The following is a 24383-nucleotide window of genomic DNA, read 5'->3' on the forward strand; positions in this document are numbered from 1 at the left end:
ATACATGTACATATATATAATAATATATGATACCAAAGGGAAGAAACGTGGGTTTTGTTACATAACAGCGGTCTGCGGTTTCTCCACCACTCTCCTCGCAGACAGTCTTTGTTGTTTCATATATATATTTTATGTTCTCTTTTAAACAGAAAATGTCCGCCCCTCCTGCCGGCAACGTCATCTTGAATAGCAAGCGTTCGTCCCATTGAAGGCGATGGAGACACCGAGCGATGGGGAAAATCTTTCCCATCTGCTGTACCGGTGTCTCACCTGGTCTCAATCCACCCACCATCTCTGAGTCATCCTCTCTGCTGCCCACAGTGCCGATAAAGTACTACGTTCTCTGCAGATTGTTTTCTTCTCGCTTTTTGTAAAAAAAATAATTAATAAATAAAAAACACTTAAACCAGTGCTGCGGAATCAACGCCATCCTCACATTTAGTGATTGCGTTTCCAGGTGGACTCCAACTCCCTCACCGCATGCAGTAGCCGACCTCTGCGGTACAGCCGGAGGCAGATCTACGGCGCGTCGGTCGGGGGGGGGGGGACTCGCCGCAGGCCCGACCTTTAGTGCTGGCCTCGTTAAATCATTGATACGTAGCTCGATCATTGCACATCTGACGGATTCAGGTTGTTCTCGTCTCGATTTATTCCGTGGGCTTTTGTTAATTTTTCTTCTCTCTCATGAGGAGCTCTGAGAGATGTTGCTCGCGCCGTTTGTCTTGGCCCACATTGAACATTGAAATGTGATGACCCCTCCCCACCTGGCTTGAAATGTCCTCTGATCATTAAAAAAAGATGACACTGACAAAGATACAGAGCTCACGATGATCCACAATTCCCTCTCAGCTCACACACACACACGCACACACTCCACACTCACTCACACGCACACACCCAGGGAGCTACAAACCGTTAGACGGACGGGCCCAGTTGTCTCCCAGGGGCCCGCCTTTATAATGAGACAGAGATTCTTAATTGGCTCAATGTAATGAGGCAACAGAAATGCAATCTTTAGGGGCCCTCCATTCTTTTTGTCGAAATGCCTATTAGCTCCTGTTAAACGGGCTGTTGTGAACCAACACTTGCGCGACATCCCGATCCCACGTGAAGCTCTGTCGGCACAGAAGACGTCTCAGCCCACGTGTTGCCATGTCAGCATCATTCCGTGAGCGCTGACAGTGATTGACACGAGCTCGCCCGCTCTAAAAGCCCGTTAAAGTGGGGACGCAGTGTGCCTCCGCAGACTCGTTCCTTCTGCGAGGAGGGTTCTTGTTCTGGCTCGTGTTCCGCTCACGCTCGACGAGTGGCAGTTAGGGGTGCCTGTTAAAGCAAGCAGCAAGTGATCTAGTTCCAAGAGGGATCCAGACTTCTCAAGTCAAACAACTCGAGAGGTTCTTTTTTTTTTTTTTTTGGACCCAAAACCAGAAAGAAATTACTTTGTTCGCTTGTGATTCTCAGCTCACTCCAATTTAATGGGGACGTGTGATTGGTCGACTACAGCGGCGGCTACGAGACCCATTGCCTGCTGCAGTCGAGTGTGCGGCGTATACAAAAAAGTATACAAAGTTGGTACCCGGCCCAGAGTGGCAGCGACGGACGCCGCATTCCACTTTCTCCACAACTAGTGGTTCCCGGGCCACTTCCTTCACCTCCTAATCCGCGCATGGCGACGCATGGCGACGGGGCAGTCGTGACTCCCGGGGGAACGTGGTGATGTCACCGCAACGAGCGGGAACACGAGCCCCTCAAAGCGGGGCTGAAATCTCTTTGGGGCCCCCGGAACGCGCTATTCTCGGCGGACGCTGTGCTTTGAGAGGAGGTATTGCTTGTGGCATGCCCCCCCCTGTCCCCCCGCCGCCATACCATAAAGGTCAACCTCAGGTCATAGTGGCATATCTGTGCACGCGTGTGTGTGTGTGTGTGCGAAGGGGGTGTGGTGGGGGATGGGGGGGTCATGGTCGAAAGTGAGACGGCCAATTTCACACCCAGCAGATGCCTGCACCAGTGACCCGCGGCGACAGGTGGGGGACACTAATTGGCAGCGCGCAGCGTCACAGAGTAGGGCGAACCCATGGTGGGTGAGGGAATGAGGGAGGGACAGCAGGGGGGTGAAGCGATGTTGGGGGGGGGGGGGGCGTCTAGGTTTAATGATCGCACACACACACACAGAGCAATTTTCTTTTCTTTCTTTTTTCTTCTCTATCAAAAAGAAAAAACAGGCAGTAAACAAACAAGCTGCACCCTGCTGTTCACAACTGAGATCAACTCCCCGTCCCCGTCCCCGTCCCTGTCCCTGTCCCCTTTTGCCTCTGTGTCCTCCATCCTTATGAGGCCGTTTGTCAGGGTGTCCGCGAGGGCTCAGTGTCCTCAGAGGCCTCATCATCCGACAAACAACACAGCGATCCACCTCAACCCCCCCCCCCCTTCGTGTTGCAAATAGTAACCGCAAAAAAATGCACGAGAGGAACAAGCCGGTATGACTTCTGTCGGGGTGTGTACATGTCTTTAAATTACTCTGAGGCATTACGCCCCCCCCCCCAGATACCATAAGATAAGATCGTCTCAGTCCTCTCGGGAGTAGCCGGGCTCTCCGGTGCCTCTGTGATATGAATTATCAACCGGTTTTCAGCCAAAGCTTTAATCTCCAAACTGGAGCGCAAGCAGCCGTCCGACGGCTCTGCCCCTCACTGCTGAGTGTGTGCGAAAGAGGCTTTGATGAATAGATCTTCATCTCATTATCCGCCTTTATCTGTTTTATGGATTTACACAACTCTGTGAGACGCGCGGTCGATAGTGTCGGCGGAGAAGGGAGATGTAGGCTGGCCTCCTGTTCTCGCCCTGTTTGTTTGATTCCTCTCTTTTAGCATGTGCGGCGGGATCCAGTTATTCTTAGAGCGCCGCGGAGAGGTGGCAGCTTTGATATCGCCGGGGGAGCGATTGAAATTGTGGTATCTGGAAAACAAATGTGAAAAATTAGGAGAGTTAAAACAAGGCCCGCTGGCTCCCTGCCGTTTCCTCTCCGGTGGGCGGGTGGGTAAAGGGGGAGGAGGGGGAGGAGGGATGCGCTGTGGCACAGTTCTCCCCCCGAACTAGGCCATCAACATCACCTAACCTAATTCTCCCCCAAAAAAAGAAAAAAAGCCAGCTGAAGTTGGTGAGCTCGTGCTTCGGCCGGGCCGAGGGGCGGGGTCGTTACGTAGATATCGTTGTCGCGCCTGTTTGTGGGGGAAGTGAGACACTGGGGACCTTCTCAGGTACACGTCTGTGTCCCTGCACCCGTGTGTGTGTGTGTGTGTGTGTGTGTGCAGATTAGAGGCTGGGTGGGTTTCATGTCTCAGCAGGTCACAGATGATCAGATTAGCCGAAGCAGCCTCCAGCCGGATTGGACCTGCTCCCTCGCAGGTGACTCCGACCCCCCCCGAAGACGAGAAAGGGAGCCGAGGCGAGCATCGCAGAAACATATTTCATAAAAGCTCCTTTTGTGGCAGAGGAAGAAAAGCTTGCTGCATAAGTCGGAGTGTAGATCAGTGCTCAATTTGGGACGATCCCTTTTCAGCTTAATAAAGAGCAGTGAACTTTACCGCGTCCTTTTTGACGGAGGCCGGCCTTCTTTCTCGTTCACGTGCACTCGGCCACATCCTCCACACTCACACAGTGGGACCCTTAGAGCGGAGACACACACACGCAGCTCTTCACATCTCCTGCAACCTTCTTATCCGCAGCGCGAGCCAACACGTCAGCATGTGATCTTCAGCTGACGCGTCTACACTCCACTTTCCCGAGGAGACGACGGGAGATGATGCGAGGGAAGACAAACGCGGCTGCTCGGTGCACTCGCGCGTGGACGCGGTCGACCTTTGTTACGCGTCTCGTAGGGAGGCAGGACTGCTTACTTATGTGCTTTATCCTACCACCCCCCCACCCCCACCTCCTCCTGTCGGCGTGTCTCTCCTCATCTCTCTCTGCTCGGGTAAGCCAGCCAGCGCTGCTCGTCCATCAGTGCGATTACAGCCGCTGAAACAAAGGCTCTTAATTACTGCTGAGGCAGCGCAGTCGGAACCGTTTGTGTGTGTGTGTGTGCCAGTGGCCTCTGGTCTCTGTTGTTTCCGGGGTGGGCTGCCCGGCCCACGTCCACCCGATCCCACCACAATCAGCTGCGTTTCCTCCCCAGCGTCCATCGATTCGTGTTCCCCACCAATGTAAGCAGAAAGCCCCTGCATCACTGCATAATGGATCTTCAGTGGTTCCCGGTGTCCCGGAGCCTCGCTTGCTTCAAACAGATCCATTAGTCCAAACGGATCCATTAGAGCCCCCCGCCCCCAAAAAAACCCCCAAACAGGATCCTTAAGATGGAGCACTCTGTGTTTTTGAAGATGAAGGGAGGCCCTGTGCATGTGCAGCCACAGCGAGTAGCACTGGGGCATTTTGTGGCCTTCTGAGGACTGTAGAGCCTGTCGTCTGTTGGTGTCTTACAGCTGGGAGAGGGGGGGGTTCACAAGAGTGGTCCCCTTGTGAATCGTTATAGGCTGACCCATAACCGGCGGTTCGTGCCCCTGGAAAACAAAACTCTTGTTCGGAGGCAGACGATAGAAAGGGAGACATTATGAGCGAGAAGAACCACCGGCTTTCTGTTCCCGGCGACGCCAGATGGGCGGTCGGCTAGGAAGCCGAGCTGGAAGAGACCCGGTTCACGAGTTTCACCTTCTGGAAGGGACGTTGCCCTGAACCGACCGGCGGTTCCAGGAAGCCGTCGCCAGCCGAGTGCTCTCAGACCCCGTGCAGACGGACTCTAGTTTGCCTGAACCCGGTGAACCCCGTCTCCGGATAGCACCATCGTGCAGACGAACGCACTGTAACCGCACACTGTATCCGCACTCGAATCGGGGGTCCAAAGTGAGTAAACTCGAAATCCGATTGCTGTTGGTGTTCGTCTGCACGCTATCCGCATACCTAATCGGATTGGCCCACGTGATTGCATCCAATCCAACCCAGTCGTTGTCTTCTTCTTCTTCTTCTTCTGTGGAGTTTTCGTTTGTATACGCCGCGCATGTCTTATACGCGTGCTCCTGTCTTCTTCTTCAGTTGTCTGTAGCACCTTAAAGCGCCACCAACAGGCGTGGGGGATGTACTACAGCGGATTCAATCGGATTCACTGGGTTCATGTGCACGTGATTTAAAAAGTGGGTAGGTATGAAAAATGAACCCGGGTTCAGGCAAACTAGAGTCCGTCTGCACGGGGTCTCATTTCACCTCGCATTAGAGGCTGGACACTAGGACGAGGCGTTAAGGGAGGAAAAAAAAAAAAGATACCAGAAGACATCGAGAGACAATATCTCCCCCTCACTCCTCCTCTGGTCAATGGGGGAGGTGAGGGAGAACAGGTTCTTTGGCTACGCTCTAAGGGGATAACGCATATCACAGGCTTCACGTCAGAACAATTAGCGTCCGCTTCTCAATGCGGGCCACCGGCCTTCTCCTCTTCCTCCGCCTCCTCCTCCGCCTCCTCCTCTCCTCCTCCTCCTCCTTTTCTCCTCCTCCTCCTCCACCTCCTCCTCCTCTCGCTCCGTGCTTGCGCTGCTGACCCTGCAACTTTTTTTTTCTTCTTTCTTGCTATTTTCCCTCATTATCTTCCCCGCCCCCCGACCACCCCCCGCGCCCCGATTCGTCTTCCTGGACGGCGGCCTGCCAATACCGCCGGTCGCTCCGCCAATCGGTCGTGGGCGTCAGATTTGACATCACGTAGGGCCCGGGTCGATCAGGACCATCAGGGTCCATCCGCCTAAGAGTACATTGTCGTTTCAAGGACATTTGCCCCCCTCTGTCAGCTACAGGCAGTAGTCAACGGGTTTGGGGGAGAGGGGGGGGGGGGGGGGGGGGGCTGAAATGCCATTCTGCAGAGGGGTGGTTTAATACTGGCCCCTCTGTGTCTGTGCCACCCACAGACACACAACAGTCATCACTCCGGCCATTCAGCCAGGCTGAGGAAGGAGGCAGGGGGGGCCGGGGGGTGGGGGGGGGGGGCTTCTGACGAATAAGGCGGCGTGAAGCCCAGTCGGGGGGACGTTATACATGGGGCTGTAAATGGGTTATTCTGGAGGTGCAAATTATGTTTTTCAGTCTGGGTCAGTTCCGTTGGGGGGGGGGCCGTGGTTTGGTAACAACCAATTGTTCGAATGCATCGTCAGTCTCGGCGTCATTCGCGGCGTTTTTTGTGTTAAAAATGCCATTTGATTCCGTCCGACTCTCCTTCTTTTGAGCAGGGAGATGTCACAGGCGCATCTCGCGGCGAGCAGCGGCCGGGTAACAAGGTACGGAGGGAGAAGTGGGTCACAGGCGGAGAGGCCAACGGGTTGCCATAGCTGGAGCGCTGCGGCACCACAGTCATGTGGTGTTTGGGCCGGAGAGCCGTTGCTGTGGCCTCCTCGGCACTCTTGTCACTGGGTTTGGATGGATCGGGTGGGGGGGAGGGTGGTGTTGTCATGCCAGTGCGTTTACGATGAGGAATGTTTGCCACGTTGTTCCCATCGCCCTCGTCCGATTGTCGAGACGTTTTTGTTTAATTATTAAATGGAACGATGTATAATCATAAACCAAAAGGAAAAGTGAGGTTAAATTCACACACCAGCTGCCAATATCAAATGCAAAAATGTATTTTTTAACCAGTTTCCTTTTTTACAAATAAAATATAGGATAAATAGTTTTCTCAATTCCAGAAGTAACTAATGGGCCCTAATTACAAGACCTAAAAAGAATCGAAAGAGCCTCGAGGGGCAAAGTGAGCGTAATCATTTTATAAAATTAGCTGCCTTTATCCCCGTTCCACCCGGCAACCTTAATAAAATGGAACAGATTCATTCACGTTTACCGCTGAATGGAAACAGAGGAACGTGCCAGCAGGAGCGTCTCTCGGAACCAAGCATTTCAAGTAGAAACCGCCGATGGTTCATCTGTGATCGCTAATTACCCCACCTCAATCAAAACGCCTGTTAGATAACATCGCACAAACACAAGGGCAACGGTGCCCGATTGTGACAGCCCCCCCCACTGTGGAAAGGTATAATTCCCCCGTGTAGCTGTGGCTTTCAAAGATCCTTTTCATAGACGGCTGCTCGGAGGCCAGTGCCCGTGATGAATGGGTTTCTGCTCGGCTCCGTGTGGGTGGCTCCGACAGAAGGCACAGTGTGTGTGTGTGTGTGTGTGTATGCATATGTGCGTGCGTGTCTGCCACCCTCTCAAAGAGATAAAGGTCTGCGAACCAGATGACGCCACAGCGGGCCATCGAGGCGTCGGTGGACCCCTTTGGGGCGCGAGGGGCCGCGTGCACCGTTCTTCTGTCTTTTTTTGGGGGAGTTGTTTGTTTTTAAATGCAACGCAGTGCTGCCCTCAAACGGAGCTTACCTCGTCGTATGTGCTCTGCAGCCCGGGCCCCTCCGGCGCCGCGCGCTCCTCAGAGCACCGAACGGCTCTTCCATTTTTTCCCGCTTAGCCGGAGAGGGCACGTGGGTGAGGGCTTTTTTTAACGCCACCGATGAATTAGCACCCCTCCGGATTGAATGATTGCGCCGCGGTACGTGCGTGGGCGTGCAGTTTTTTTTTTTTTCATTCTTTATCTGCATTGTTCCTCGACGACAGCTGCCGAGGCTCCTCGCACCACCTCACCTTGCATCTCCAGCAGAAATCCTCCCCCATTTGGGTCCGACTTAAGGTTCTAACACTGCCCCTCTCTAAAGGATGCCAGTCATTTAGATGTCCTTTAACCATATTTATAGCAAATGTCCTCTAACCTCTAACCTCAGTAGATGTGAGAACCTGGTTCTGGTCTTGAACGCTCATTTACATAACATGTCAGACACTATCTATTATAACCAGATGTCCGGCAGCGGATTTCGCATTTTAATGTGGATGAAGATCGTTATCCGTCTGCCTTGTAATGAATGTGTAATGTGTCTTTGAGGTAAGTCAATTAAACGCAAATAGTTACCGTAGTTAAGCCTTTTTTTCAATTTTCTTTTTTAAATAGTGGAAAATACAATTACCGTAAAAGAGCCGGGCATTTATTTGCTCCTTCCACCTCCGAACTAGACAAAAGAAAATGGATGCAGACCCGGCCCGATGCTGAGGCCCATCGTGCAACAGTCAGAGGAAACAAGACGGCTTTCTAACCAAAGGGTTTTTACAGCTTACATGGGCAATAATGAGGAGCAACGGCGAGACGCGCGTGGAGGCGGAGCCGGGGGGATCGGGCTCCACTCCGAGTCCACGTGGACGACGGGGGGGGGCGGTGAGGCCCGAGTCTGCGTTCGCCGCAGGGTCGCGCACCAGCTCCTTCTCTTACTCTCACACACACACACATACACAGTCACACCCGCCCACACAGTTCCCCCCCGCGCACACACACACACACACACACCTTGACACCTGCCTACGCGTTCTCTCCCATAGATTCAGGTACACAAAACACACACACACATTTTGCTAGTCTTCGTGCCGATGCACACGGCTCCAATTAGTTTTAACACCAGGTTTTTTGGAACGTTGCTCCTCTGCTTAGAACTCGCGCGTGTGTGTGCGCGGTGTGCCTATTTGCCTGTGTGTGTGTTTGTGTCGCCTGTTGCGACCCAGCATGCATCTGTGTGGGCGGGTGTGATTGCGTGCGTGTGAGGGTGGGAGGGTATCAGCGGAGGCCGTCTCACACGGGACTCTCATGGTTACAGAGCTGCTGCTGCTGTGAAGCTGCTTTCTGACACGCACACACACACATGCGGCGTATGCGTATCCCAAGCAAAAGGCCGTAACCTGTGTTTATTAATGTGGCAAAAAGAAATGGCGTCTGCAGACATCCTTTATATCTTTTGTGGTGGCTTCAGATCAGCTGGTAGAAAAGGTAATTGTGAAAATGGCAGCGGTGTGTTTGAAGCTCTGTGAGGTTTCTTTAATATCGGTCAGGAAGAAAAGGATGGCCAGCTTTAATATTTCTTTTTTGCTTCTGATGAGACTTGAAGATTATTTGTTATTTAGACTGGGAGCGGGGTTTGATTAAAAGTTCCTCTCCCACCTGGTGTGGGGATAGAAAGCCGACTCCAGAGGGGGGGGGATGCTACTTCAAATGGCAACACTCTCTCTCTCTCTCTCAAGCCTTTGAGGTAACAGTGAGGATCCATATTATACTTTTATTCATTTGCATACAAACCCAAGGGATGTGTTCCAGATATGTGCTTTCCTCGGAGTAGTCTGGGGATTTTGTGTGATTTTATAGATTCTTCTCGAAAGCACAGGCTCGGCTGACTATACTGATAATATACATACTTTTTTTAGCTTTCAAATCGCATCCATTGAGGGTAAATATTATGGAATCAAAGCGTAAAACGGATGTGATGACAAAGGACCAGGCGGATGCTTTGAGGACTTAATACAGGGGCAGCAAGTCAACATTACTCTTACGTTGTTCTATAGGACAAAGTCATGCATTAAGTGACACTTACAAGCACAATTAAAAGGGAAAATCATCATTTTAATGTTTAATCAGTGACACTGATTTAGCCCCGCCTCCCCCTGCGTGTCACGCCGGCCACGTCGCTCTCAAGTATTTTTTTTCCCCCCCGCCCGTTAATGACCCTGTTTGTTCCTCCCTCTGTCCCTCAGGGCCGCTGCACGCGAGAGAACTGCAAGTACCTGCACCCGCCCGCTCACCTGAAGACCCAGCTTGAGATCAACGGGCGGAACAACCTGATCCAGCAGAAGACGGCGGCCGCCATGTTGGCCCAACAGATGCAGTTCGTGATCCCCGGCACCGCCATGCAACCCGTGGTCAGTGCCGCCACAACTCCCTTAAAACTACGCTGTTCTGTTTGTATTTCTTATTTTCGGTCCACATCCGGGGCTCTCGGTAACTCAACGGCCTCTCCGGCAGCTGCTCTGCAGTCGGCGGCCATTTTTTTTTGTGTATCTATTGCGCTGGGCGGCTGCCAGGTGTGAACGTGTTTAACTGCGTCCATGCAACTCCGGGCACAGCTGCAAAAAAACACGCTGGCTCAGCGAAAGCGTCCCAGAATACATAGAGGTTAAAAAAAGAACAAGAAAAAAGACCCGGCATTCCTCTTGTTTCTGCCCTGGCTCCCGTCAACCCATCCACTATTTTTTCTTTCTTTCTCTGAAGCCTATTCCGCCCGGATAAGTGCAGCTGAACGGCCTGTGTCTGCCTTCTTCTCCCCCCCCCGCCCCCACCCCCTCCCTCCCTCTCTCACAGCAGACGTTTCCCGTCAGCCAGGCCCTCGGCTCCAGCGGAGGTCTGAGCTACACGTCGTACCTGACCCCAATGTCCCACAGCATGGGCCTGATGCCCTCAGACCTCATGCCCAGCGCCCCCTGCATCGTCCCCGGCAGCCCGCCCGTCTCCGTGACCGGCGGCTCCTCCTCCAACCAGAAGCTGCTGCGCACCGACAAGCTGGAGGTGACGACCCCTCTATCAACCCCCCAATCACGCCAATCATAAACATTGTTGTCTCCGAGGTCGGGAATGTCTAATTATGGTAACGCCCTGCCGGGATTATAGGCGTGCAGTAGATACGTGATGCTGAGGAGGAGCATTTCAAAGGTATTATGGTCCTCAAACAAGCTCTTCCATCTGTGCTGCGGAAAGCGGCAAGAAAAACACTATGAAATACTACTACTATAAATACTACCTCTCCGGTTGTTACAGGAGTTGACATGGCAACAAATAACACATCTCCAACCTTTAGAAAGGACTATTGAAGTGAAGCTTCTTGTTGTGTAAATTCCAAGAACCAGGACAAAGACACCAAATGTTTTATTTATATGAAATTAAGTAATTTGTGGCTTCAATAAAATTCAGGGGAAATCCGGCTTGTTAAAAGTCGCTGCCACCACTGGTGTTATTGAAATAACATCATCATCATCAGTATCAGAGACACGACACGGGAAAAGAGACGACACTTATCGCACCAACTCGTCCTTGCTAGACAGCCACAGTTAGACGCAAGTCAACTACCAGCACCCCAGCAGCCCCCCCCCCCCCCCCCCCATCGTGTTGTTGATTTTTTCTTTTAATTTCTTTTCCCACTCCATTTTTAAAGATAAACAATATCCTCCCTGAGACCCGGAGGTGATGTGTGTGCGCCTGTGTGTGTTTTTCTGCTGGAGAGCTATCACTTAGCAACTAAATGAAGTGGGCTATAATGAAACAGCGTCCCTGGGAGACACGCATGCACGCCCCCGCGAAAGATAGCGCCGCGCAGGCGCGTATGGTTTTGCGTGTACACCTGTGTGCTGTTGCACGTGGAGCCCCGTGTGATCACGAGAAGCCATCTGAGCGGCTGAAACACCGACTGGTTCGGTGACTCAATAATTATTATTACTGATAATAAAATATCGATATGTTCGCTAAACGGTAAAAGGTTGCAGCGCAGCAGGTGGAAGTAAAACCTTCTAAAAGATTCTAGAGGAAAAATAAGTCCCTTTTTGAAAATTGTCCGAACAGTCAATTTGTTCATTTCTCTGCCCGTTCTGAAAGCTGACGGTTTGCGTGTCTCTGTGTGTTTCTCTGTCTTCTCCTCTTGAATGCTCACAATCTGTGTCTGTCCCTCTCTCCCTCACCAACCCACATCTGCGCATCCGCCTTTGTCTTTTGTCCCCCCCCCCCGACTCTCCGGCTCGCAGGTGTGCCGCGAGTTCCAGCGGGGCAACTGCGCCCGCGGGGAGACCGACTGCCGCTTCGCCCACCCGAGCGACAGCCCCATGATCGACACCAGCGACAACACCGTCACCGTCTGCATGGACTACATCAAGAGCCGCTGCTCCCGCGAGAAGTGCAAGTACTTCCACCCGCCGGCCCACCTGCAGGCCAAGATTAAGGCCGCCCAACACCAGGCCAACCAGACAGCCGTGGCGGCGCAAGCCGCCGCTACGGCTGCAGCCATGGTGAGATCACGGCACCACAGCTCACTTACTGCAGCCGACACAGTGGCAGAGCAGGGAACACACACGCCCACACACACAGGTGGCAACCAAGGTTCCTGGTTAGAATGAGTACTTATAGAGCATTTAGGGTCTGGATGGGACGTTAATGCTATTTTATATAGTTTACCTCGCTCTCACCATCAAGAGCTTAGCCTTGCATTGTAAAGACCACGGAGGCCTTGAAGTTACTATTTGAGGTTTTGTGGTTGTGGAAGAACAAGAACGCTGAAAAAATGAACAGTGCGGTTCATACTCTGAATAACACTCATATTAGACGAGGGATCTCGGGCCTCGCTGCTTTATACAAAGCACGGATCGTTCAGGAATACATCAGCAAAAACATCGGATGATATGAACAGAGCTCTTCTTTGCAACTTTTGGCCAGTTAACCACCAAATCCCCTTAGCTGCCGTGGCACGTGACACGGCCCCGCCCTCCGCCGGGCTCATTCTAGTGGACTCCGGCGAGCCGCCCGCAGACAATAGGCGCCCCGAAGTGCGGCCCGGCGTACACAATAAACAGGCTTTAGTTGGACCTAAATGCACCAGTGCAGCGCAGCAAGAACAATCCGTTATTATCTCGCCGCAGTCCGCTTTTGTTTTCCAATGCCCTTGGTTCACACAGAGACAATGTGCTGGATGCCCCTCCCCCTCCCACCCGCCAACTCTCAATGATAAGTGCGGCTCTCTGCTTATCAGTGTAAATTGAATCGGGGATGGATGAGGATGTGGGGGTTGGGGATTTACCCTCCTGAGCCTTGGTTGCGCAGGTGTAGCCCTGCACGGCCACCTTGTAATGCGCCAGTGTGCTGCTGACTGACCCCCCCCCCGCTCCCCTTTCCATGGCATGTGCATGCTGCTTCTTTTCCCTTTCTTTTTACACGCGTTGCTCACACTGCTCCCATTGGCTGGCTCCATCGCTGCTTGCTCCATCTTCGCTCCTCCTCCACGAGTCCACAGTGGGCCTGTCGAGCCCAAGTGAGTTGGCGCTTGTGCATTTTTGGCAGAGCGCTGCACCGACGCGGGGAAGGCGAGAAGGAATTTTAACATGCATGAATAAAAGAGAGCTCGCGGAGCTAGAGCCGGAGGATGACCCTGCAATCCTTTCGTAAAGACGCACCTTTGTGTGGCTTCGCTCAACGGCGTCCACGTCATTCTCCTCACAGGCAATGCTTCATACTCCTCCTGCCTTCCTCGTACACCCCAACTTCATCAATTTTATGACTCAATTCGCCATCAGCATTTACAAGCTGTGTAAGAGGTGGGCAGAGTTAACCTCAGGACAATGACTTGTTTAGTCAGCACCTTTTATCCAATTTTCTTTCAGCCCTTAGCCAAAGCTGAAGCTCTTTTATTGAAGCAGAGACCCATAAACCCTCTATTGCTGCACTGCTGCAAATAGGTAACGTCATTATCCATAATTCACTTTTTTTTCCAGATATATCTGAAGCAAATAAGCTTAAGTGTGCTTAAGATAAGGTTACACATGAACTGATGCGTTTACACTGAGAAGATCCCATTATTGACATTATGTTGTTGCCGCGCTGCTGATAGCAGTCATCCTTGCCTTTTGTATCACTCCGGAGGCCCATATGAATAATATATATATATATATATATATATATATATATATATATATATTTATATATATATATATATATTTATATATATATTTTATTCATGTGTCGTCAGGAAATCCACATACAAGAGACCTGTGCTCATCACATCCATGTCATCTTTTGGTTCCTTTTTCCCACCTCTCAGCAGTTACATTAAAACAGACAAAAAAAACAACCTCATAATAATAACGACAAACAGAAGCGATAAAAATACAACTTTTATTTTAAGACCAAGCAGAGCTCCACATTATGTGACCGTAGGGCAACTTGCAGCGTGTCCCCCCCCCCCCCCGCCGAGTTCATCGATGTGGTTCGAGGTGTCGCCACTCATCTCGAGCACCGTGCGCGGGTCAGCGCCGCGGCGGGGAAGCATGGCGGTGGTTTTTCCACATAGTCTCGCCAGCACCCGTGTTTACCTGCAGTCCCGAATCCCACGGAGGAGCCCGTTGTGAGGGGGCAGGGTTCAGCCACGTCCGCATCTTGAACGTGTCCGCGAGTGTTTGTAGACGTTTGTCCCCTCCAGGAGCTCTGTAAGGTGTGTGTGTGTGTGTAGGAAGCTGTAGAGAGCCTGTGTTCACATCACACACAAAGTATCAGCCCGGTTGTGTTCACTGCATTGTCTACGTGGTAGATATCCATATATATATATACATATATACAAATATTCTTAAAATGTTGACTTGCTTTGTTCAGATATCTTTACTAAGTACATCAAAGAATTTTGCTTTTTTTTAACCAAAGGTTAATGTAGATGCTTTTTTGCTTTTGTACTAATTCCAAAAAGTAGCAATGTCTTCTTTTAAAGTAAACAAAACAGTTTTTTGTTTATGTGCATGCCTATTGTTTTGTATGTGGTATACTTGCATTCAGATTATTTTTGTTTTTGTTTTTTTCCTTCTCACCTATCCACAATGCAATGCTGTCCCCCATGACGCACCTCTGCTTGCTGTTACCTGTATGTTAATACGCTTGAACCCCATTGGCCCACTGCCATCATGTGCTCGCTGCCTGCTAATTAAAGACTCAGTCGACTGCCAAAGCAATGAAGCGACCCCTCGAGGCAACTGTAGACCTGGTACTTTCACCTTTCACCTTTTGCTTTGCATGTAGCTTCTGTAATTGTACTGTAGCCACTCACACAATTTAAGTTGGCTCTTTTTTGTTTGTCGTGAAACACCTGTAAGACACGTTAAAGTTATCATCTATGATCACCAGTGGCAATGCTAGATTGCACTGTACATTTTGTCGAACTACAACGTAATGTTAAAGAACCCTTTTCTTTCATGGATGTGTTGTTGGTGTAGTTTTCTTGTTGTTCTTGTGATAGTTCGTTTCCATTTTTGCTTTGTGCTGTGCATAGAGAGATAACAGATTTGTACAGTCATATCAGTGTTGACTTGTGCGAGCCCGCAGATCAAATCTACTGTGCTTCTGTTGTCTGTGCGTGCGTGTGTGTGTGTGTGTGTGTGTGCGCGTGTGTGTTTTGGGTGGATAGGCGTTCCCCCACGGCGTCCTCCAGCCCCTACCAAAGAGACAAGCGCTCGAGAAGAGCAACGGCTCCCTGTTCAACCACAGTGTTTTGCACTACCAGCAGGCGCTCGCCAACGCGCAGCTGCAGCAGCCCACTTTCTTTCCCACAGGTAAGAGCCCCCCACCCCCACAACCCAACCTGCCCCCACCTCCGCCACCTCCGATCGGCCCGCACGGCAAACCCGAGCACTCACAGGTGCACGAGGCATGCAAAACCCACGGATGCACACCCAGGAGGGGCTCCGCTAACCTCTCTTTTGGGTTTGTTTATTTTTTTTGTGGGGGGGAGGGGGGGGGGCATTTCCCACGCTAAAGCGTGAGAGCCTACTCGCGATCAGTTCCGTCTGCGTGTAGTCAATCCGAGTAACCCACATGGTGGGGTGGAGCACCGCTGTGATGGCGCGTGCTAATGTTTCACCGCCTCCCCCTCAAATGTGATCTAGTGCCCCCCCCCCATGATGGAAGGCAGTCAGAGCTGAATCTCACAAAAGAGATGGACAAGCCTCGTTGTTAGCAACACAAAGGTCCTGTAACTGTTTTTAGACTCTTTAGGAGCTTTTTAAAGGGATCGATCACTTTAGTGCACCGTCTCAGCGTAGCATCGACCACGCAAACAAAAGGCTTTTTTAGTTCCATCTTTTAGAGCAATTTTGTTTGAATTTTTCCGAAAATCAATTTGCATCTACTCCCTCACTCACTCCTCTCCAGTTCTTTTGTCCCTCAAACAAAAAGCACTCTCTGTCAACTGGTCCCGCAGCAGACCAACAGCAGCTCCAGCCCCCCCGGGGTCACGCGCTAAACGAGTTAACCGCAGCTAATGCAGCCGCCTGCAGCCACAGTGAGTCACGAGGACGAGACTCCCGTCCCTCCGTCTGCTTTGTACCTGCCCTTTTTTTCTCTTCTTTATTTATTTTGTGTCCCCCTGATGTGAGATGCCTGACAGCCCCTCAACCCTCCCTCTGTATCGGCGTGTGGGAAGTAGCCCTCGGTTAAAGTCGCGTTAGCGAATCCTGTTTCTCCACAAGTCTCAGAAGGAGTGACGGTTCCTTCAGTGTTTCAGTGACGGACGCCAACTTTATTTATATAGTCCGTTGTCACGGATCTCCATGTAGACACATTGGAAATATGAACCGAATCATGGGGAGATGACTGATCTCAGACAGCAGCGTTTCCAGCGTCCCTTGTCACAGATGTGACATTGACGCATCAAAGTTTTGACCATCTTTTTGACCATCTGCAAACCCGTGATGTCACGGCTCCATACGCTACAGCATATGGATGTGCTTCTCGTGTAGCTGTCGCTTTATACGCGCAGTGTTTTGCCGTTCATGCCGCGGATGAACGAAGGAACTCCTCTGCTTTGCTCCCGCTGACTGCATTCACAATATCTGAAGCTGAGTGACGTCTTGCAGCCTTTTTTGTTTTTGCCTTGTCTAACCTTGTTGTTCTCCTACCTCCTATATTAACCCTTTTCTCTCTCTCTCTCTCCCTCTCTCTCTCTCTTTCCCTTCCCCTTCTCCCTCCCTCTCACTGTCTTTCTCTGCATGGACACAACAGGGTCAGTCTTGTGCATGAGTCCTGCTAGCAGTCTTGGTAGGTCCTGACCTTCCCTTTGCATCCACACATACACACACACACACACACACACACACACACACTCACACACTGTTTGATGTATAAGAGTGGGAGGTTGTGGGCGGAGTAAAGCCCTCACAGGTGAGACATAAGGTCACCGCGTCACCTCCTGTGGCGGGGATGAAACTTCCTTCTTTTTTTTTACATCAAAGAAATGTCTTCAAACTGTTTAATGCCGAGATATGATACGAAACCACATTTTTATTTCACCTGAAATAGTCCTTGTGTCCCCGCTGACCTACTCGCTAATGAATGTCTAGTTCATGATGAGGACTGGTCGATGAAATGCTGCGGACTGATCTCTTGTGAAGCTGTAGGATAGCCGCTGTCTGTTTGATGTGCTGTGTTGATCGGGAAATTTTAAATCAGTTTCCCAGAGAAGTTATTTCAGCCACGTCGGTGGAGCTCCTTGTCTCTGCTAGACGGGGACGGGGAATTACAGAGGAATGACTCAGAATAATGATTTTTAAACGTGCCGTTGATACAGACGGCAGCCGCTTGGGGTGTTTGGCTGCCCACATGGATAAAGATACATTAAAAAAACAAAAACATCCCCGTTGCCAAAAAGATGTCATTGATTCTTAATTGGTGTCTTGCACCGTTTGACTTCTCTGGGAAAAACAGCAAACTGATTTTCCATATAAATTTCCTTACTTGTGATTGTAATCAGCTTCTCCTTTTTGTTTTTGTTTTTTTTTGTCGTTTTTTTTCCTCCCACGCTCTCTTTTTCTTCCTTCCTTCCTTCCTTCCTTTCTTTCTGTCCTCCTTGCTTTGCATTGTGAACGGTTGCATGCCATCTGCCGGTGTAACCCTAACGATGGCTTGCTGGCTCTCTGTAACCTCCGCCACCAACCACCACCACCACCACCTCCAACAACAACAAACGCTGCCGTGGACATGCACACGTCACATCTGTTGCCATGGTTGCCATAACGCTCCACCTACCTGTCCATTGCTACCACCCCGTCCCCTTTTTGCTATTCCTCCCCCTCCCTTTCCCCTCTCCACTCACCTCCCCTTTCCCACCCTGAAAACAAAGTCCCAATGATGTACAGTGCTACGCCTGCTACTGTCTCTGCAGCAACAACTCCTGCCACAAGTGTCCCCTACGCAGCAACAGCACCAGCCAATCAGGTTTGCTCCTTTTTAAAGCTTTCTTTCATCAGTCCCTGGAGCTCTGAATAAGTACTGCCTTCTAATGGTTGACCGGCACCGAACCTGCAGCGGGTCCTCAACCCACGCCCAGCCCCCCCACCCCCCCTCACGCCGACCCCCCCCACCCTCCCCCTCCATCAATCCATCCATCCGCCTGCGCTGGGCGAGCTCAAGCTGGCATGAGAGCCCGAGTGGGTGTTTTCTGGACATGTTAAAGCGAAGGGGGCCCCTGCGTAAGCGCGCGGCCCCATCAGGCACTTATTCAGAGCTCCCACGTTTGCAAAGTAGTAGTTGTGTTGCACCACTTTCTGTTTTTTATTTTGTTTCTTTTTGTTGTTTCGCATGTCCTGTTTTAACTTTTGTTTTTCCCACTCCTGTTGTTGTCGCGTGAGAAGCCTCTCCATCCGCAGTGTACGGGAGCGCCCTACACGTACCGCTTTGCACAGTGCATTCAAGCAAACGCCGGCGAGCACTTCTGGCCGGTTTGTGACAGCTGCCATGTTTTCCTTTTTTCTTTTTGCGCCCCTCCCAGTCTCAATCACACCGACCCCGAGGAAGCAGCCCTAAAAATGGCCTCTGGTCGGCGGCTCTGGTGTTGCCGCGTGTCGGCAGCAGCCGGGGGAAGCAGGGGGCCGGCAGAGTGACGCACGCAGGCCCCATTTTGAACCTGGAGATTAATTCCAGTCATTGGCTGGAAGGCCGCTATTGACACGTGTCTTGAGGACACACGGATGAACAGATCACTCTCCACGTTGTTGTTATTGTTATTACCGACGTGGTACAGTGGCCAGTGTCCCCATTTCCCTTCTCTGCGTCTCGCTGCTCGGGCTTTCTGCGTCGAACGTGTGAGAAAATATGTTTAAGTCAAGGTTCCCACGTTGTTATTGGAAAAAAGGAAAAACCGCAGAATCAAAAAATTAAGAAACCGAAGATGGGGCCCTATTACCCCGCGCTTTATTGCCCCTCGTAGGCCGGCAGTGCGTGCACTTCCTGTGAGTCACCGTCTCCTCCCGTAATTGGCATGCAGCAGCGGTAGGAAGCGGAGCTGCTGCTCTTTAAAGATGCATGTGGGACAAGGAGGCGAAGAAACACTGACGTCAGCCCCTCGCTATCTGTCTCCATCGGCACCCCCCCCCCCCCCACACCCCCCAACCCCTCCCGCCCTGCATAAAGATCCTTCCAGCCAGGACACGGTTGACATTTAAGATCGCCAGCATTAGTGCGTTAAGTACGCGCCTCGTTTACCACAGTACGCCTCATGGATAGATTCCGATCTATTAGTTTTTTCTTAAGTAAAACCCCCCGTCCTGATTCTTCGACGTGACACTAATCATCATGTCCCTGTTGTGTCCGCGGCTACGTGAGGGACACGCCTGCATGGAGGGACAGGGGACGTTTGTTGCAGACGTCGACAGACGTTCAGCGTCCGGTCAATGTGCCAGACTGCTGACGTCTCGCTGGGGGGTGGAGTCGGAGGTGTGGGGGGGGGATTTGTAATGTGGCAGCGCCCTCGACTGTCTGAACGGGGCATTACATCACATACTTGGCTGTTAGGGACACGAGTTGTTATGATGAACAGAGGTTACTGTACTGAGCGGCTCTTCGGCTGGAGGACCAGGGTTCGCCCCCCCCCCCCCACGCCTTCCCGTGTCACGTCTGCTATCACATTCGTTGAAACTGACACACTAGGTCACTTTGAATACTCTAAATGTTCAAACCCCCTTTTTAATTGTCCATAAGTTGGACCTGCAAACATTTGTTGTTTGGTTTTAACCCACCTGCGGTGATGGCTGATACCCCCCCCACCCCCCGTTGCCACCTGGCACCATGGGTTGTTTTTCCACGCTGCACTGTGGAGCAGCCCGCGCTCCCCACCTCTCCACCTGCGGTGACCTTCTGCGATGCGACCAGCGGCTACTGTCCTTCGCCGCCGGCTGCCTATTGTACATTTAACAAGCGCCGCGCTGCTTTGTGATGTGTCGGCTTGTTGCCAGTGGCAACCACACGATGGCCCGCAAGCAGCTCTTCTACCTGTGTCTCATCCCCTCCCCCACAGACAACTCTAATATGCTTCTTTTTTTTCTCCCCCTCTTTCTTGTGTTGGATCAGTTTTATCTCCTAAAGAGAGAGTACGCACAGAGGTGACCAGACCTGAGTCAAATGCTATTTGCAGACCATCGGCAACTTTTTCCTCTCATCTGGCAGGTGGCGTGACCACAACTCATTCACTAAGACCCTATCAGAACTGTTCCAACACAAAGATGTGGCCTTGTTGATATCTCCCGTCATATTAAAGTGGCTTCTAGCGACACATTCCCTGTTTTTTTTTTCAATGGTTTGGACCAGGATGGCGCCCTAGAGAGGTGTTCAAATTTCGCCCACTTTCTAGGCAGCCGGGATTCGGCGTAAAGGTTGTTAGACGCTACGACAAGCACTTTCTTCTAAGCACATTGAGGCCTTAAGTCGGCAGAAATAGAAAAAGGCAAATAGAGTTTGACCCAGTTCACACCAAACACAATAAAATATGTCTTAATGATGATAATAAACCGTTTCTCTTTCCAGGTCGACTAAATGTGTCTCCCCGTTTGTTTCCCTCCTTCTTTTCCGGTCTCCATCTCTCTGTCTCTCTCCTCCAGATTATCCTGAAGTAAGTTTCAGGAAGGGAATGGAGTGTCACCAAGCCACACTCGGAAACCCCAAACCGCCCCAGTGTAAATACTACCTTACCTCTCACGTCGAGGTCCAGCAACCTGCATGCTAAGAGTGAAACACTTCAATTTAACCGTGAGCTACACTGCAGTGCCGGTGTAACACACACACACATTAAAACAACATTAAAAAAAAAAAGTTATATACTGTACCTACTGCTAGAAAAAAAAAAGAACTATTAACGTGAAAAAGTTGAAAATATTCTAATGTATAGTACTACATACACAGCAGATACACTATAGAGGTCATTTTAACACCCGTTCTCCCAAAGTACCGTGGATCCCCTCTTTCATATTTATTCTCGAGAAAACGCTGCACAATGTTCATCCCCTTTCGGTTAGGGAGACGAACCGAGAGAGAGACGCTCGATGAGCACCGTATGAGACATTTAGTTAGCGGAAGAGTCGCAGAAAACCCGACCACAACTGCACCAGCGTCTCTCAAGAGTGGGTTTTATTTTATTTTTGTTTTTATTTTCTTTGCTTTCCTCTGCGGGAAGTTGAATGTCCTTTTGGGCGGACGGGCTCTTTTTTTCTTAATGGGACTGTCCTTGCGAGGGTGGTGACCCTCACCTGGCCCAGATGCTGTTAAGATGCCATGATGACACCCCCCCTTCCCCACCCAGCACCACCCTCTCCTTCTCCTCCTCCTCCTGCCAACTTTTCATCTCCAGAAGCATCTTGCCAAAGCAGAAGAAGGTCGATGGAAATCAACCTGCCAGCGAGCGGAGCCACATCTTAGCACCCTGATAAGTTCCTCTTTGTTTTTTTCCGTACTTACACGGACTTCTGCATGCGGTCGGGACCGAGGAGGACATCGCTGAAGAAAACAAAAACACACACATACAAAAGAAGAAAGGAAGAAAACCCCCTGACGGCTCGGGTCTGTGCCAAAAGGGCTTTAAACAAACACACCGAGCCCTCGAGAGACTGATGGTCTGCCGGCAGACTGGGACTCGCAGCGAGGTCGAGCAGGTGGCGACCACACCTGGGCCCGGTTGAAGAGTGGGGGTGTGTGTGTGTGTGTGTGTCGAGGGGAGGGGGGGGGTTAAAGACTAAACAAAAATACGGTGCATTTGACGGCGCTCGTCAAGTAAAAAAAAAAGAAAGAAAGGAAACAAAAGATTAAGACTTAAGACTTGTACTTGAACTGGAGGGCTATCTCTGACCCCCCCCCCCCCCCACAACCCCTCCCCCCACTATCACCGATGATCCTGTTCCATTTTAGAAAAAAAAACTGTAGAAGTGCCTAAAAAATGCTCATGAACGAGATACACACACACACACACACACTCATTTATCCAGAGCGCATCACTCGGAGACACACAAAACACCACCGGCTGTCGGGAGCTTGAGAGGACTTTATTTCGGGGAAAGACATCACAAGTGACTCGATGGAAACGAAAGAAGTCAAAGACCCGACAAAGAAAAAGATAAAAACCAACTAGCTTTGTAGGACGCGTCGTTTCTAACCACGGTTTGAGTAGTTTACACAAGGAATGTGAGTGAGACAAAAACAATGTATTGTAAGACGTGTCATGTAAGTAAAGTGTCTCTTTTTTGAGAGTTTATATTCATGGTTCTAGAAATGTATTCAGTTATTTAAATTTTGTGTTGTGTCTACTATCAAGGTATTTTTGACCCCTTCCCCTTTGTCTCCTCCGCCACCTCCACCCAAAACAATCATCCTTATTCCATTCTTTGTCCACCAACCCTTCGTTTGAAAAGCACGATCTGACTAACTCTTTATTTTACAAACCCCCCCCTGATGTAATTTCATGGTGCTTGATTAACATCGATGATCCACAATCACTTCACTCTGGTTTCATGTGTATATTTGGGGGCCTTTGTTCGCTCCGATTGTCTCCACGCGCATTCTGATTTGTCAGTGATTTTTGTGGAAGGTGGTGAAAGTTTTGTTTTTGTCGTAATTTATTATGTTATTCTTGGTCAAATTTTAGTCAAACTATGTTGTTAACTATTCTATTTTGAAATGAATGTAATTTATTGAGCTGTTCTGCACGGTTGGTCATTTCGAGGTCTAACCTGTCAGGTCAGCGAATGAGAAGTCGCGCTCGTCTGAGGGGCGGGGTTTAAAAGTCAACCCACCAATGGAAAGCTACTGGATCTTTCTTGCCTTCTCACAAGGTCACGGTGTCGCACTAAGAGCATAGTTATAGAGTTTCTTGTGTTGTTGGGGAAAAAAATGTTTATTGTATAGATGACATTTTACCAAAAAAAGAGCAGAAAATTTTCAAAAAATATGTACTTTTCACTCTAGTATAATAGTATTTCATAACAATATTAAGTTGTTGCCGTGGCAAACAAATGTTGCAATTACTAAAGTTCGGTATTTTTGTAAATTACATTGTTAAGATGTTTGTTTTGTTTCTCTTTGCTAGAACACTGTACACAAGGTAGATTGTAAAGAAGATATGAACACATTCTTATTCTTCACTGAGATTATGACAATGACCTAATATTTACATTAGCAGATAGACAGCCTGTGTAGAGCTGTGACTGTAACAAAATATATTTAAAGTCATCAATATTACGCAGATTATATATATATATATATATATATATATATATTATATATGTATATGTATGTATGTATAATATATATGTACATGTGTATATATACATACACATACATATTTATACTATACATATATTTGTGTATGTATATATATATATATATATATATATACACACACTACACCAAATAGAACTAAATAATCTAAAGTTAATAAGTTCAGAAGTCCAACCCCTGACAAAAGATCTTTATATGTTCTACATTGAGACATTTTATTCGAGGCATATGTATTACTAGAGTTAAGGATTGCACTTTTCATATTGTTTGAATGTGATCGGGTTTCTTTTTTCATTCCCTTTAAAGGGTTCTGTGAGGTTTCTGCACCCTGCTAGTAGTCAGTCTGTTTTATCGATCCAAAGCACTGGTGAACGACTCCAGTTCAACATGTTGCATGAGAAAGCATTTTCTTTTCTTGCTGAACGATAACGTCCTGAATGTTTCTCCTCACGAAATGTTCCGATTTGGTGACCCCCAATGTGTATGGAAGCCTCTTGAGGTGTAATGTTATTTTTTGTTGTTGTTTCTTTTTTTTAACGTGTTTGCAATGATTGACTGACGGAGAAAGAAAAAGAAGAAATGTAAGCACTTGTAAGCAGTCTCAGCTTATCCAAAACACTTTGCCTTATCTTGACTCCATCGTGCTTAAGGTTTTATGTTTTTAAGAGTTCCTAAGAAGTTTATTCAAGAGATCTGGCCGGGTCTCCTTTCTCAAATCCCTTCTTAATTTTCCTTTTCAAATGTGTATCTTTATATCTGAAAACACTTCAAGGTTCAAGGTTTTATTGTGCACATTAAAAGGCCAAAAGCAGGGTGGGTGTTTGCAATTCACAGCTTTAGCCAGAAGATGGCGCTACACTGGAGACCGCAGGCACTGAATCGTTACCGCCTGTGTGTGCCATCGTTTTTTGCAGTGTGCCCCTTCAACACAGACAGAACGATAAATTGACGAGAAAACTCTCACCGGATTAATAGTTTTAATGTAATCATTTTTTTTAAATGTATTGTTTTTTCTGCATTTACTTTGTGCTATTTTATGTTTCTATAGTCAAATATTTCTTTGGTTCCTGCAAGATAGTGTAAAATCTATTGAAAGAAATAAATAAATAAAATCAAAGAAATGTTTGGCTTGGATGTCTTCTTAGTGTCCCATGGAGGGAACTGA

At 49.4% G+C, this 24383-nt stretch overlaps 1 protein-coding gene across 50 annotated transcripts in view; it reads left to right on the forward strand.

The window, feature by feature from the left end:
• Positions 1-24339, forward strand: part of mbnl2 (muscleblind-like splicing regulator 2) — a 38846-nt gene extending 14507 nt beyond the window's left edge. For 3 of the 50 annotated variants that reach the window (XR_005712096.2, XR_005712097.2, XR_005712098.2), the window contains exons 3-11: positions 9646-9810; positions 10250-10453; positions 11680-11940; positions 14619-14672; positions 15093-15237; positions 16685-16720; positions 17802-17896; positions 20027-20122; positions 20554-21691. Coding sequence is in view for 33 of the 50 variants with exons in the window: in XM_040175159.2 (XP_040031093.1) it covers positions 9646-9810; positions 10250-10453; positions 11680-11940; positions 14619-14672; positions 15093-15237; positions 16685-16720; positions 20554-20678 (990 nt within the window). In the remaining 17 variants the exon portion in view is untranslated. Of the gene's footprint in view, positions 1-9645; positions 9811-10249; positions 10454-11679; positions 11941-14618; positions 14673-15092; positions 15238-16684; positions 16721-17801; positions 17897-20026; positions 20123-20553 lie in introns of all 50 variants that reach the window. The other 47 variants (XR_005712110.2, XR_013457789.1, XR_013457826.1 and 44 more) reach the window with 31 other exon arrangements.
• The last annotated feature ends 44 nt before the right edge of the window (positions 24340-24383 follow it).

Source organism: Gasterosteus aculeatus, chromosome 1 (assembly GCF_964276395.1).
Source record: "Gasterosteus aculeatus chromosome 1, fGasAcu3.hap1.1, whole genome shotgun sequence".
Taxonomy (NCBI): domain Eukaryota; kingdom Metazoa; phylum Chordata; class Actinopteri; order Perciformes; family Gasterosteidae; genus Gasterosteus; species Gasterosteus aculeatus.